The 16,022-nt window shown below is 42.9% G+C and overlaps 1 protein-coding gene across 1 annotated transcript in view; it reads right to left on the bottom strand.

Annotated features, from left to right (window-relative positions):
* Positions 1-8,306: 8,306 nt before the first annotated feature.
* The window catches only part of LOC138946848 (acetylcholine receptor subunit alpha-like 2), a 141,878-nt gene continuing 134,162 nt past the window's right edge, over positions 8,307-16,022 (bottom strand). The window contains exons 7-8 of the mRNA XM_070318255.1: positions 14,503-14,761; positions 8,307-11,193 (exon numbers count right to left, since the gene is read on the bottom strand). Coding sequence (XP_070174356.1) covers positions 9,761-11,193; positions 14,503-14,761 — 1,692 coding nt within the window. The 3' untranslated portion in view covers positions 8,307-9,760. The remainder of the gene's footprint in view (positions 11,194-14,502; positions 14,762-16,022) is intronic.

The raw sequence follows: 16,022 nt of genomic DNA on the forward strand, positions 1-16,022 counted from the left end.
ACAGAGGGAAAAAAGAAGGCCCCTAAAAGACCCCCTTTCAAGTTTGTTGTTAAACGAAACAACCAGTATATGTGTCTTTGTACAGACAAACTTCGGTTTCTCGATATCAACAATTTTCTTGCGCCAGGTTTTAGTTATTCCAAGTACCTCAAGGCGTTCGGTGTCGAAGAGGAAAAGGGTTTTTTCTGCTATGAATACGTCACTAGTCTAAGTACACTAGACGAAAGAGAACTCCCACCCCATGCAGCTTTTTTTAGTAAGCTCAAAAACTCAAATATTTCTGATACAGAGTACGCTTTTTGTCAGCGTGTGTGGACTGAAAACAAAATGACGACTTTGAAGGATTTTTTGGTGTGGTACAACAACCTAGATACAGGGCCGTTTCTGGTTGCTTTGCAGCATCAGATTAGTATGTACGCTAGTCTGCGAGTTGATTTGCTGAAAGACGGTATTTCTGTCCCCGGTGTGACACTGAAGTATCTGTTTGACACGTTGTCTTCCGATACCTACTTTTCACTTTTTAACGAAAAACAAAAAGACGTTCACGCACTTTTGCGAAAGAACATTGTCGGGGGTCCGTCTATTGTCTTTCACAGATACCACGAAAAAGACAAAACATACATTCGTGGTAAACAAGACAAGCCGGTACAGTCTGTTCAGGGATTTGATGCAAATGCGCTGTATTTAGCTGCACTCATGCAAGACATGCCCACAGAGCACCCTGTCATTCGTAGAAAAGAAAACGCTTTTAAAGCGGAAAAAACAGATCCCTACGGTCAGCTAGCTCGGGAATGGTTGGAGTGGGTCATGGCATCAAAACAGATCCATCTCCAACATAAGTTTAACGCGAAAGAGAAGGCCCTTGGTCGAAAAAAGATTAGGGTTGATGGATGGGATGCCGCAAATCAAATTTGCTATCAGTTTCACGGATGTTTGTTCCACGGGCATGACTGTTCTGTGACCGCCGGTAAAACGTCTAACCCTGTCACCGGAAAAACACTAGTTGAACTCAGAGAACATACAACCAACATCACCAAATACCTACGTGAGGAAGTGGGTGTGACTGTCGTCGAAAAATGGGAGTGTGAATGGCACGCAGACAAAAAACAAAACACCTCCATTCAGACTTTTCTACAAGGTCGTTTTCCGACACTTAAACCCTTCCGGCATCCTTCTACCATCACAGATCAAACTGTCTTAGACGCGGTGCAAAACAAAACTTTGTTCGGGTTGGTACAGTGTGATATTTATGTACCTGATCATCTAAAAGAACATTTCAGTGAAATGCAGCCTATTTTCAAAAATGAGTCTGTCAGCCGAGAACAGATCGGGGATTTTATGAAAGACTACGCTGAAAAACACAAGCTCTTATCTCAACCACGCCGCACACTTGTTGGGAGTTACCACGGTGAACAAATTCTGCTAGCCACACCCCTCTTGTTTTGGTACGTGCAGCACGGGTTGGTTGTTAAAAACATCACGCTGATCGTGGAGTATCAACCCAAAACCTGTTTCCGTCAGTTTGGTGACAGCGTTTCAAACGCAAGACGAGCAGGGGACCAAGACCCATCAAAAGCTATCTTAGCTGAAACTTTCAAACTGCTCGGTAACTCAGCCTACGGGAAAACCTTAACTAACGTGGCCAACCATCGTGATATTCATTACGTTTTGTCTGATGAGGCCTCAAAACTGATCAACAATGGTCGTTTTCAAAAACTAACAGAAGTAACAGATTCTGTCACTGAAGTAGAGATGGCTAAAAAAAAAATCAACTGGTCACTTCCCTCTCAGATTGGTTACTTTGTTTACCAGTACGCTAAACTACGCATGTTGGAGTTTCATTTTGATTTTCTAGATAAGTTTGTGTCCAGAGCCGACTACCAGCTTTTGGAAATGGATACAGATTCTCTATACATGGCGCTTAGCGCTTCAACGTTAGAAGAGGTAGTTCGTCCTGAACTACGAGAGCAGTTTTACCAAGTGTATAACCAATGGTTCCCTGCACAAGCCTGTGACCAACACGAGGCAGCCTTCCAAAACACCCGTTTAGCTAACGCCCCATGGGACCCGACTCTCTGTCAGGCCTGTACAGCGCGTGTCCACTATGACAAACGAACACCCGGTCTCTTTAAAACCGAATACCAAGGAAATGCGTTTATTGGTCTGTGTTCTAAAACCTACTTTTGTGAGGGGGACAGTGGAAGTAAATTTAGTTCAAAAGGTTTGAACAAAAACCAAAACAAACTGACAAAAGAGTCTTACCAACAGGTGCTTCTAACGCAAGAAAGTGGTGGCGGTACAAACACTGGTTTCAAGACAGACGGAAAGTCTATGTTCACCTATTCCCAAACCAGAAAGTCACTCTCGTTTTTCTACATCAAGCGTGTGATCGCTTCTGATGGGGTTTCAACCCTGCCTACACCCGTCTAACGGGTCTCTTTCTTTTTTGACTGTGATACCCGTCTAATGGGGCTCTTTCTTTTTGACTGTAATACCGCCGCCTGTGATATGGTTAACATTCCAATACCAAACAACTTTGTCGTTTTTTTTGTAAATAAATTTGTTAAACCATGTTTGGCTTCTGTAAATAATACTCGTCTTGTTTAACCCCAAAAAACCCCAATGTGGCTTTGACATACCCTGTCAAAACGGTCCCAAGCCCGTGAAAACACAGAGGGAGGGTCAATTACTGTCAATAGAAAGGAGGCGGCTCAGTACTCCAGCCGCGATAAGCATCCCCAATAAAAAAAAAATAAAAAAATAAAAAAAATAAAAAAAATAAAATAAAAAAAAGCAGTCATTGACCCTATGGGGGCAATGACTGCTTTTTATTGGTGCTTACCCCAGCTGGAGTGGTCATTAGTACCGAGCAACAGGTACAGGCACATGAAATCACATGACAAAATATAAAACGCAATAAACCGTTTATGCGCAATATCTCCTTATCACTACTTAAACACAGGCACCTTAACCTATAACCTTCTATCAAAATACGGCTGCGCGGCTGCGCAGCTGCGCAAATAAACAAGGGCTGAGGCATACCTCTTTCCTACTACTGACGATCGCCACCATTCACACGCGCATAAATAAACACATTATCAAAAATTTCAACTTTTATTTTCAAAAAAGTATTTAAACAACAACTAGTTTGCATGTTAATACAACAAATACAGCAGATTCTCACAGATATGGATTTAAAAGACTAAGCAAATCTGAGACTATCAAAATGGCCTAATACCATGAAACCTGCCTTGTGCTATGCACAGGATTACGCCGTCGATCCCAATATTCTTCGTACGCTCCATTTTGAACTCAAAGCCATGACGTTCCCTACACAAGGCTTTGATAACGAACGGATAAGGGGCGTAACTCCTTAGTCATATTACAGTTGAAAATTCAAAGCGGGTCGGCTTCACTCAATTTCTTGGCATCAGAGGCTTGACATAAATTTGAAAAACAAATGGTTGGACCCATCATGGACCAAATAAAACGCTGTAGGGCAGATTTCATATTTTGATGGTATTTTTCAACGTTCTCAGCGTCACTGCAGGAAGTGGCGTTCTCAGCGTGCAGAAAGTGAGAGTCAAGTCTGTATCAACAACGAAAATCTTTGCATCTTTGAATGAATCGAAACTTCCTGCAGTGACGATCCAAATTTACGTTTATCTTATTCTCCATCATTTGCTGATTCCAAAAACATATAAATATGTTATATTCGGATTAAAAACAAGCTCTGAAAATTAAATATATAAAAATTATTATCAAAATTAAATTTTCCAAATCAATTTAAAAACACTTTCATCTTATTCCTTGTCGGTTCCTGATTCCAAAAACATATAGATATGATATGTTTGGATTAAAAACACGCTCAGAAAGTTAAAACGAAGAGAGGTACAGAAAAGCGTGCTGTCCTTCCCAGCGCAACTACTACCCCGCTCTTCTTGTCAATTTCACTGCCTATGCCGTGAGCGGTGGACTGACGATGCTACGAGTATACGCGGTCTTGCTGCGTTGCATTGCGTTCAGTTTCATTCTGTGAGTTCGAAAGCTACTTGACTAAATGTTGTATTTTCGCCTTACGCGACTTGTTCTTTTGTAATATAAATTTTGTGAGAATATAGTATTTTTTGTGATGAAACATCATTTTTTGTGGAGAAAAGTATTACATTTTGTGATTAATAATTAGTTTTTTTGAATAAATATTTTGTGATGAATCAATTATTTTTTGTGATAAAACATCTAATTTTTTTATGATGAATCTTGGAGGATGAATTGACTACGGAGATAGGGGCAAGAAGAGTAAACCTGCTGAGGATTCCATCTGTGTGTGCCCGCAAGAGTTGCCTCCCATGTAATGCAGTCCTGGACAATGTGTGTGTGTGTGTGTGTGTGTGTGTGTGTGTGTGTGTGTGTGTGTGTGTGTGCGCGCCTGTGTGTGTGTGTGTGTGTGCGCCTGTGTGTGTGCGCCTGTGTCTGTGTGTATGTGTGTATGCATGTATCTGTTTCTTGGTACATGTATTGTATGTGTTTGTTACTGCTAATGTGTGAGTATGTGTGTTTGTAAGTGTATATTTGTGTTAGTGTATGTGTCTGTTAGTGTGTGTTAGTGTGTGTGTTAGTGTTAGTGTGTGTGTGTGTGTATGTGTGTGTGTGTGTGTGTGTGTGTGTGTGTGTGTGTGTGTGTGTGTGTGTGTGTGTGTGTGTGTGTGATTTAGTTTGTAATCCCAGCCATTGACTGAGAACCATTTTTCCTTCTCTATCCCAGGTTGGTATCCTGCATGAAATTATGACCACTTCAAAGTCAGGGAGCTGGGCCTGGCCACATAGTTCAAACAGAAGTTGAACTCCCTCACCATTACCATCATCAGATTCTGTGAGGTGGACTTCACCTACGACCAGAAGTTTGACCAGCGTCAAAGAGTGATCAGTGCAGGCAGCTGCTAGTGCTACAGCACAATTTACTGACCCACAGCTTCTGAATGCTGTGTTTGCAAAGCAGCCCGGCATCAAGCCTCATCTACATGGGTGCCATCATTCAGGACTAACACCAACAATTCATAAACAATTAAATATTCACTTTGCACACACATGTTTGGCAAAGTGGGCCGGAGCAGAAAACTTGTAGTCTTGCTGCTTGTTAATTTTTATTCATCGATGATTGTTTTTCATCTAGCTACTCCACAAAATATTTTGATATCTTTTGTGATAGCAAGAATCTTAATGAAATGAAGCAGAGCACTATTTTAAGATCTGAGAAACAAAGGGACGTAATTGCTCTGCTATATGACATGTGCAACAAGAGTAAGTGAGATTATGTGGAAGCAATTTTCTTGGCACCTGTGAGAATAACACGCTTTGGAATGAACAAGAGACTTTACATGCTTGTCGCACTTGTATGCATTAATAGCGCTTACATCCCTTTGTTTCTCATATTTTGTGCTACTGACTTGTTTGTATACAATTAATACTGATTGTGCAAATACTTTGTATTGTTTTCATCTCTGATTTTGTCATAAACAGTGATCGCTGTCGATAATGAGTTTGCAAAGCCCTACGGTATTTACCTTGATGAACCCATACCAACACATTGTGATTGATATTCTTAATTGCTGATCCTGTTATCGCCTTCTGATGATTTATTTTATCAAGTTCAGACTATTATTAGTCAATGTAGCATTCAATGAGATTAAGTCTACACATAATTTTTTTCTGCCTTATTGATAATACTATGCTGTGATATTTTACTGAGACTAAAAAATTTGTTGTAATATTTTCTCATTTCACGTTTTCATGTTTTAGCAATCGAATGAATTACGTATGCATTGTTTAACATTTTAAAAGTGTTACTGTTATCAAATTAGTATTCACATATTGAATTGTTAAAGACCTCATTTTAAATTTTAAATAACATTTTTGATCTTGAATTTCATGAGCATTAATTCAAATGTTATTTTAATGTTTTCAGGAGAACCTTAATTTAACGTTTGCATGTGAACGTTAATTTAACGTTTGCATGAGAACGTTTGATTATGGTTTTGTTTTGGTTAATTTTATGTTTGAATGCTAACGTTAAAAAAACGTTAAATAAACGTTAATAAGACGTTTTATTTTGGTCATTTTTATGATAGCAAAAAACGTTAAAAAACACGTTAAATAAACGTTAATAAAACGTATCTTTTTGGTTTTACTTTGGTTATTTTTACGTTAGCAATAAACGTTTAAAAAACGTTAATCTAACCGTTATATTATGGTTTGATTTTGGTTTTATTTTGGTTATTTTTATGTTTGCAAAAACGTTAAATTAACGTTAATTTTAACGTTATATTATGGTTAGATTAACGTTAAATTAACGTTAAATGTTAACGTTAATTTAACGTTTTATCACATGAGCAAATTAACGTTTAATTAACGTTTACCGCTAACGTTAAAGGCACAGTAAGCCTCCCGTAAACCATCACAGAGCTCCCCGAGCGTCTACATACAGTACAAGCATACTTCCATTTGAACGCTCACCGAACGGGAACATCCTGGCTGCTTTCTGTCGAGCGTGAGAAATTTTCAAAGAATTTATTTTCGTGGACTTGCTCCTCTACAACAATGGCGCCTCGTTTTGGTGCTGGACGGCTGTTATGAATATTCAATACCGGAAATCACGCCCGGACAGTAAGCCTCCCGTAAACCATCACAGATACTGTCAGGCTTTTACACACAGTACAAACACCCTTCCATTTGAACGCTCACCAATTAAACGGGAACATCCTAGGTGCCCTACGTAAAGAGCGAGCAATTTTTAAAGAATTAATTTTGCAGATTGTCTCGAACACTTTTTGGACCCATCCTGAACTCAGGTCAAACATGAGTTACTTCCCTTCGGGTCTCATTCTATCGATGTAAACTGGCCATAGCCGTGGATCGATGATTATCAAAATGTTTTTGGACCGTGGTGCGTTTTTGTGCTAGACCTAACTTTTAAAATCTAAATAATAAATTGACAGCTTGTTACACAAACATTCTTTAATCATAAAAGAATTCTTTTTTCATCAAGACAAGATCAGTACAAGAGTTGTGAAGGTTTGAAAAAAGAAAAGCCCGGAAGCAGGGTCACGCAAGGGTCGTAGCAGACGACGGTTTATGCATATCGCCATTCCTCTCAACAGTCAAAAGCCATCGCTAGAGTTCTTGTGAACCACAGCCGTTTGTTTCGTGCATAAAAACGTGCTATTGTAAATAAGCTCACATCGAGTCGCATTCAAATGACTAACTGACGACTACATTGTGAAAAAGGGAAACTGGATCACACGGGTTCACAATGGCTCAGGGGTAAGATAAACCACGCAAAAATAAATTCTTTGAAAATTGTTCGCTCTTTACGGAGGGCACCTAGGATGTTCTCAATCGGTGAGTGTTTAAATGAAAGGGTGTTTGTACTGTGTGTAAAAGCCTGACCGTATCTGTGATGGTTTACGGGAGGCTTACTGTGCCTTTAATTTAACGTTAATTTGACGTTAGCATGCTAACTGGGGTATAAAATTAATGACGTCATCTGGTCACACCTATCTCGAGAACTAAGCGTCGCTCAGAACCAGCGCCCTTCAGCGGTGAAGTGAATGACACTCGGCTGTGTGATCCCAGCCTTCCCATTGGAACCATAGCACTTCCACTCTGGGTAGGAGATGGCCGAAGCTTTCTTTCTTTCTTTCTTTATTTGGTGTTTAACGTCGTTTTCAACCGTTCAAGGTTATATCGCGACGGGGAAAGGGGGGAGATAGGATAGAGCCACTTGTTAATTGTTTCTTGTTCACAAAAGCACTAATAAAAAAAATGCTCCAGGGACTTGCAACGTAGTACAATATATGACCTTACTGGGAGAATGCAAGTTTCCAGTACAAAGGACTTAACATTTCTTACATCCGGCTGAAGCCCGAAAGACCCACGTGCCCCTTATGGGATTCGAACCACGACCTCCCGGCCCGCAGTTCGATGCGCTAACCACTAACCATTTGCTTTCGAGTCAGTGTTGTACAGTCTGTGGATTTGTTACCTCAATAAAATTAGATGGACCAATAGATGCCAAGAAAGACGGACAGAGAGACAGACAGACACACACACACACAAAACCACGCGCATGTATGCTCTCAAACAGAGATAGAGAGAGAGAGAGAGAGAGAGAGAGAGAGAGAGAGAGAGAGAGAGAGAGAGAGAGAGAGAGAGAGAGACGCAGACACACACACGCAGGCACACACGCAGGCACACACACACACACACACACACACACACACACACACACACACACACACACTTCTGTAATCATGATATTTTAATTCAATAACAAATCGGTCACAATTGTTCATTACTCTCACCCAATATACACATTTCAGAAAACATGAATTGCAATTGTAGAAACTCCACTGTTGGTATCAACACATCCGTGATCACTCACCATTGCTAGATTACAAATTCAAGAACACAAATAAACAAATGTATACCCATCCAAAACAACCGTAAATGTAACACTGGAAGAAAAAGGATGATTCGCAACAACAATGAATAATCATACAAAACACATTATTTTAAAGAGATTAAAAGAACTCATCAGTCTTGTCACTTGTCATTCTACATTCATCAGAAAAAGGATAAAACAACCAACACATCGCAGTTCCACGTTAACATAAATAGTGCAACGCTTTTATAACTCATGTCATAGTAGGAATAGAACTTACTGGTACCATAAACATAGCCAGCGAATGTTGACGATGACAAATGTACAGATGTGCGATCCAACTTTCCGCTCATAAACGGTTGCGCCTTAAATGTTCACAAGTCATGTGGTTCGTGTTAGAGATGATGTGTAAATCAGTATGTTTTGCCCATAATAACTTTTCACGGATAGCTGTAAGTGTAACTCGTTTAATCACTGATCACTGAAGTGGTCACCACAGTTTAATATTGTCTGCATATGGCGAAGAAGTTTCCGTGAAAGGTAGAGTGATGAGGGTGCCGAAAGCGAGGCTACCCTTTGTTGTTTCTCTAACTCTCCAGCTTGTGGAGGCTGACGTAAGTGCTTATGCCAGCCCTATTACTTGATAATGCGGACGCAAGCTCTCTAACTTCATTAAACTAATGTCAGTTCTTACACCAGCCCTTTGGGGTCGTTATCATGATGCCAGTTCTTACACCAGCCCTTTGGGGTCGTTATCATGATGCCAGCGCTTTCGCCAGCTCTCTGACTTGATTACGCCAACGTCAGTGTTTACGTCATCTCTCTGACTTGCTTATGCTGACGTTAGTGTTTACGCCATCTCTCAGACTTGCTTGTGCTAACGTTAGGTGTTTACGCCATCTCTTTGACTTGATTACGCCAACGTCAGTGATTACGCCATCTCTCTGACTTGATTACGCCAATGACATTGTTTACGTCATCTCTCTGACTTTATTATGCTGACGTCAGTGTTAACGCCATCTCTCTGACTTGATTCTCTCTGACTTGATTATGCCAACGTCAGTGTTTACGTCATCTCTCTGACTTCACTATGTTGACGTCAGTGTTTACGCCATCTCTCTGACTTGATTACGCCAACGTCAGTGTTTACGCCATCGCCATGCTAACGTCAGTGTTTACGCAATCTCTCCGACTTCATTATGCTGACGTCAGTGTTTACGCCAGCTCTATTAGGTTGACGTCGGCGCTTAGATCAGTCCTCTGACTTGATGAGACAGACGTAATTGCTTACATCACCACTGTGGCCAAACCCAACTGGTGTCACTCGTTTCGCCAGGTCTCTGGCTTGGTCAGCGGTTTGACGATGAGGATGATGACGGAGGAAACGATGGCGACGAGCAGAAAAAGCCAGAAGAGCAGACGATCCATCACATGGGCGACAACTCTCCACTCCGTCACCACGTCCTGATGGTACTCGTCCTCGTCGTCTCGGCTAACCAAGACCTGCAAGTGCTGTGTGATACGCTCGCTCTGCAGGTCTCGGCCACCGAGACTTGACGCGGGATGACCGGAAGCCACGTGATAGTCTATACCGGAAGCTGAGGGTTGTGCATGCCGGCCTTGATAGGTGGGCGGAGCCTGTCCCCGAATGTAGTGTGCGGTGGGGTAGGCTTCCCGCGCTTGACCGCCCGATTTCTCGGGTGGGAGGTCCACTGTCGGGGCCTGGCCTCTGAAGGCCAGACTGGTCTCACACACCCCGGCCTGATCCACCCCGGGTAGTCTGGGGTACGTCACGTCGCTGTGGCGTTCCTGGTGGTGATAGTACGTGTTGTCCGCGGACAGGGTTGCGCCGGGGCCGGCATCTCTCTCACTCTCCGCCACGCGGTGCTGAACATGGGGTGTGGTGCTAGCCACCAGACCATCAGCGCGGCGACTAGCGTCACTACCACTTCCATCATGGCCGTTTGTCGCTGCGGTTTGACTGCCGCCCGGGGCGCGGCTGTTGCCCCCACACACGATGTGCTCGCCGGGTCTCCACTGCGGGTCGCGCCGAGCAGGGCCTGCAGCTCGCGATGAAGAAGGGAGCTCAGCCCCGCTACTGGCCCTCTTGCCGTGCAAGTCTCTGGTGTGGTTGTGGGGGTGGAGGGAGGGGGCGGGGAGAGAATGCGCCGTACTGACGTCACTGGCGGAATCCTTGTCGTTGTGGGTGACATGTCGTCCCCCCTCACCCCCTCCTCCATCCAGTTGTTTGTGATCTGCATAGCCCATCTCGACGTTGCTCAGCGGTCTGCCTGCAGGAACGCCAGCACTCGCTTCAACGCTACTCCCCCCTTCTCCTCCTCTTCCTCCTCCTCCCCCTTCCTGGCCGCTCTGCCCCACCACGGAGGCACCACCAGACACGATGATGCCGTTACAGTTGCCCCTCCCTCTCCCCCTCCCCCTGCCCGCAGCGAAGGATGCCGTGTCAGCAGCCAGAGGGTTCATGGTGAACTCCTCCGGCCGGCTGACGTCGCGACCCTTGTTGTACTGATGCTGCGTCCGGCGGCCTGTCTTGCTGAGCTTGGCGCTGAGGTAGCGGTAGCGCTGAGACACGTGACACAGACACACGATGGGCGCCAGGATCTCGATGACCAGTGTCCACATCCAGCGAGGCACACGCTTCTGGTGCGGCCCCACGTGGTGCAACTGCAGCACGAAGACGGTCAGGATGATGGACATTGACGTCATCGCCATCGTCACCGTCAGGTAGATGCCTGCCCATATAGACACAGATTGTTGGAGTACCTCAGATAACCTCAGTAAATGAAATCATAATAACAGGTTGTACAGAAGTTGGTGTTCCACTCAAAACGTGCTATTTTCTAAGTCGCTGAGAAACTGCAGTTCTCCTATTCGCAGCTATGAAAGCCCCTCCTACACTTTGTCATCTGACCCAACCTCATTCCCCCCCCCCCTTCACCCCCAAAAAGACCGCCCCCTCCCTTAAGATGAGAGAGACAGGGGCGGACGAGGGGGGGGGGGGTGCACAGGGTGCAGGTGCACCCCCCCTCCGGCAAAAAATAATAAAAATTGGAAAGCTGATTCTATGACCATTTCTAAGTTCAAATGGCACCAGATGGCACCATTTTGCTTCTTTGGGCCAAAACATTTTCCGGGGGGGGCATGCCCCCGGACCCCCTAGCAAATTCGGGCGCTTCGCGCCCATCACATTCACTTTCGATTCAAAGTGCACCCCCCCTTACAAAGCAACTGATCCGCCCCTGAGAGAGAGAGAGAGAGAGAGAGAGAGAGAGAGAGAGAGAGAGAGAGAGAGAGAGAGAGAGACAGACAGACAGACAGACAGAGACAGAGAGAGAGAGACAGACAGACAGACAGACAGAGAGAGAGAGACAGAGAGAGAGAGACAGAGAGAGAGACAGAGAGAGAGACAGACAGACAGACAGAGAGAGAGAGACAGAGAGAGAGACAGACAGAGAGGGAGAGACAGACAGACAGAGAGAGAGAGACAGAGACAGACAGAGAGAGACAGAGACAGAGACAGAGAGAGAGAGAGACAGACACAGAGAGAGAGAGAGAGACAGACAGAGAGAGAGAGAGACAGACAGACAGACAGACAGACAGACAGACAGAGACAGAATAAGAGACAAAGTGAGAGAGAAAAAGAAATCTAGAGAGACAGAGACAGAATGAGAGACAGACCGACCGACAGGCACAGACAGAAACAGAGAAACATAAAAACAAGTCGCGTAAGGCGAAATTACTACATTTAGTCAAGCTGTGGAACTCACAGAATGAAACTGAACGTAGTCCGCCGCTAGTGCAAAAGGCAGTGAAAATGACGAGCCTGTTTGGCGCGGTAGCGATTGCGCTGTGCTTCATAGCACGCTTTACTGTACCTCTCTTCGTTTTAACTTTCTGAGCGTGTTTTTAATCCAAACATATCATATCTATATGTTTTTGGAATCAGGAACCAACAAGGAATAAGATGAAATAGTTTTTAAAACCTCGGCTTCACCATCTCCTCAGACATGACACTCAACAAGCACATCTCCAACATCTGTAGGTCCGCATACTTTGAACTCCGCAAGATCGCAACCATCCGCCATACTCTGTCCGTTCAAACTACAAACACTCTAGTCTGCTCTCTTGTTCTTTCTAAACTTGACTACTGTAACTCTCTTCTCTCTGGCTGTCCACTCTACCTCCTGCACAAACTACAGAAAGTTCAAAATTCTGCAGCACGCCTGATCCTCAAAGCACGAAAAAAAGATCATGTCACACCCCTTCGCCGCACACTCCACTGGTTACCCATCCAAGCCCGCATTGAATACAAACTGTCCACTCTCTGCTTTCACTTCTTCTCTGCCTCGTCTCCTGCTTATTTCTCTGAACTTCTCACTGTATACACTCCTGCTAGACAACTCCGCTCCTCTTCTGATAGCCGCACCCTAGTCATCCCACACACAAAATCAAAAGCATATGGACAACGCACTTTTGCATTTTGCGCATCTACTCAATGGAACTCTCTCCCCTCTCACATTCGCCACTCTCAGTCAGTACAGTCATTCAAGCGAGCACTCAAAACTCACCTCTTCCTGAAACACAACTCCTAAAGTCGCAACATTTTGCCATCCTGTTCTGTAACGGTTCCATCTCTATTCAGCTTGTTATTTTTGTCTTTTGTTTTAAATTATTATAAATATAATTTTTCACTGCAGTAGTCCTTTAACTTTAACCCTTAGCTGTAGGCTAGATATGCACAAGTCATGTCGGTGCCACATAATGCTGACACACATGTTCCTGTGCATAGTTTATGGATAACGTGTAGTTGGGAAGTTAAGAGTAGAAATAATTAGTATTTAGTGTAGGAGGAGGGTTGGGGGTGGGTAGGGAGGGGGTGGGTATGGTTTACTTTGAGCAGGTCGGTTTCAGTTTTAATAAACAATTTTAGAGAATTGTGTATCTTATATTTGAGTCTTTCGTGTTTTAGACATTGATGCATTTAATAGTTTTAACGAGTTGCCTTTTGTTTTATCATTCTGGTGTTTATCTAGATGTGCTGTGTATCTTATAAGAAGTTCTTAAAAGTTCGAAGTTATTTTAGCATATAGGTTTTTTTATGGTCTTAACAGTTAAACATGTATTACGTTATCATTAAGATTCATGCTTTGTTAGCACTAAGCAGTTGTTTTAATCAGTCTGGTTTTCTCTTGTTTTCATCTTATGAACATTCTAAATGTTAGACTAACTTATTGTCTTGTACAGAATAACAACTGTGTGAATGGTGCTATACTGAATGAAAGAGTGTGACATGAAGTTCTTGTACATCATTGTAAAGAGTGTGAATGACGTTTTAGTTTAGATGTCAAGCGCTTAGAGCAAGCCTTTTTAACGAAAGTTTTTGATTTAGCGCTATATAAATGTTCTTATTATTATTAAAACGATTTCGAAAATTTAATTTTGATCATAATTTTTATATTTTTAATTTTCAGAGCTTGTTTTTAATCCAAATATATTATATGTATATGTTTTTGGAATCAGAAAATGACGAAGAATAAGATGAAATTGTTTTTGGATCGTTTAATAAAAAAATAATTTTAATTACAAGTTTCCGATTTTTAATGACCAAACTCACTCATTAGTTTTTAAGCCACCAAGCTGAAATGCAATACCAAACCCCGGCCTTCGTCGAAGATTGCTTTGCCAAAATTTCAATCAATTTAATTGAAAAATAAGGGTGTGACAGTGCCGCCTCAACTTTTACAAAAAGCCGGATATGACGTCATCAAAGGTATTTATCGAAAAAAAGAAAAAAACGTCCGGGGATATCATTCCCAGGAACTCGCATGTCAAATTTCATAAAGATCGGCCCAGTAGTTTAGTCTGAATCGCTCTACACACACACACAGACAGACAGACAGACAGACAGACACACACACACACACACACACACACACACACACACACACACATACACCACGACCCTCGTCTCGATCCCCCCCCCCCTCTATGTTAAAACATTTAGTCAAAACTTGACTAAATGTAAAAAAAAGATGACTTACCTATCAGAGGCACGAACTCGGAAGTGGCGGGCATGGACTCAGCGATGAGGAGCATGAAGACAGAGAAAGCCAGCAGAACGGTGATACCCAGCGTGATCTTCTCCCCACTGTCCGGAGGTAGCCAGAAGCCCAGCAGACTGAGGATGGTCAGCCACAGACAGGGGAAGATAATGTTGAACAGGTAGTACAGCGTCTTACGGCGTATGATGATCGTGAAACGGACGTCTGGGTAAGGCTCTTCGCAGCACGCGTAGTACATCTGGACAATGAAAGAGAAAATTAAGTCTTCGGAAAGAAAGCACAAGAAAGTACAGAAAAAAATGAACTAACAAATAAAGTACAGCATCTGAACAGGTAGTACAGCGTCTTACGCCGTACAATGATCGTAAGTGGGGGCTCTTTACAGTTAACAACATCCGATTCTGTGATATTCGTAATGTGATTGGTCTGCTTTGAAACCCTAACTCCTGTGATATGCGAGGGTAAATACAGCAGTGCAATATTATATTTGATTGTGATAGGCTCGAAGACGTTTGACCTTATTTAGATTTTATCTGTAATTGTATTATATTATGAGTTATTTCTAATATGCTGACTGTTAGCAAATGATAACAAGACATGTTGAGAAAAAAGATATCAAGCATGAGCCTTTTAGGCGAATGCTGATATCGTTTGTGAGACATGTCTGTTATCATTTGCTAACAGTCAGCATATTAGAAATAACGGTTTTATTACCGTTTAATTCGACCAAAAGAAATTTCGAAGCAACCCCGCGAATTAAACAGAACAGCCGCAATGGGAACTTGAGCGCTTCTACCTGATTATGGCTGTCAGTCAAAGAATTATCGTGACCTGGGTCAGCCATTGAGAATGACACACCTGACGTGATGAATATTCACAGGTCAAATGCCTTTGACACACAACAATCTCACAAGATAAACCATGTTGAACATGCATTTCGGTTGCTTCGCTTTTTCTCGTTGAACAGAGAGCGACAGATTGAGAACCGACTCCAGACGGATGGGAAATGACGTAAAGATACATTTGATGTAAAGCGAGTGGCGCAATTTCACTTGATTTTTCCGAACTTTGATCATTTAGATTTCAAGTGAGCGGTCGGCATTGCACACTCAGACGATGGGCGGTGCCTTGCTGTTCCGTTACGCACCCACCGACAAAACTCGCTTTTCGGTATTTTTTATATTTAGTCAAGTTTTGACTAAATATTTTAACATCGAGGGGGAATCGAAACGAGGGTCGTGGTGTATGTGCGTGTGTGCGTGTGTGTGTGTGTGTGTGTGTGTAGAGCGATTCAGACTAAACTACTGGACCGATCTTTATGAAATTTGACATGAGAGTTCCTGGGTATGAAATCCCCGAACGTTTTTTTTCATTTTTTTGATAAATGTCTTTGATGACGTCATATCCGGCTTTTCGTGAAAGTTGAGGCGGCACTGTCACGCCCTCATTTTTCAACCAAATTGGTTGAAATTTTGGTCAAGTAATCTTCGACGAAGCCC

The sequence above is a fragment of the Littorina saxatilis genome, linkage group LG1 (assembly GCF_037325665.1).
Source record: "Littorina saxatilis isolate snail1 linkage group LG1, US_GU_Lsax_2.0, whole genome shotgun sequence".
NCBI lineage: Eukaryota > Metazoa > Mollusca > Gastropoda > Littorinimorpha > Littorinidae > Littorina > Littorina saxatilis.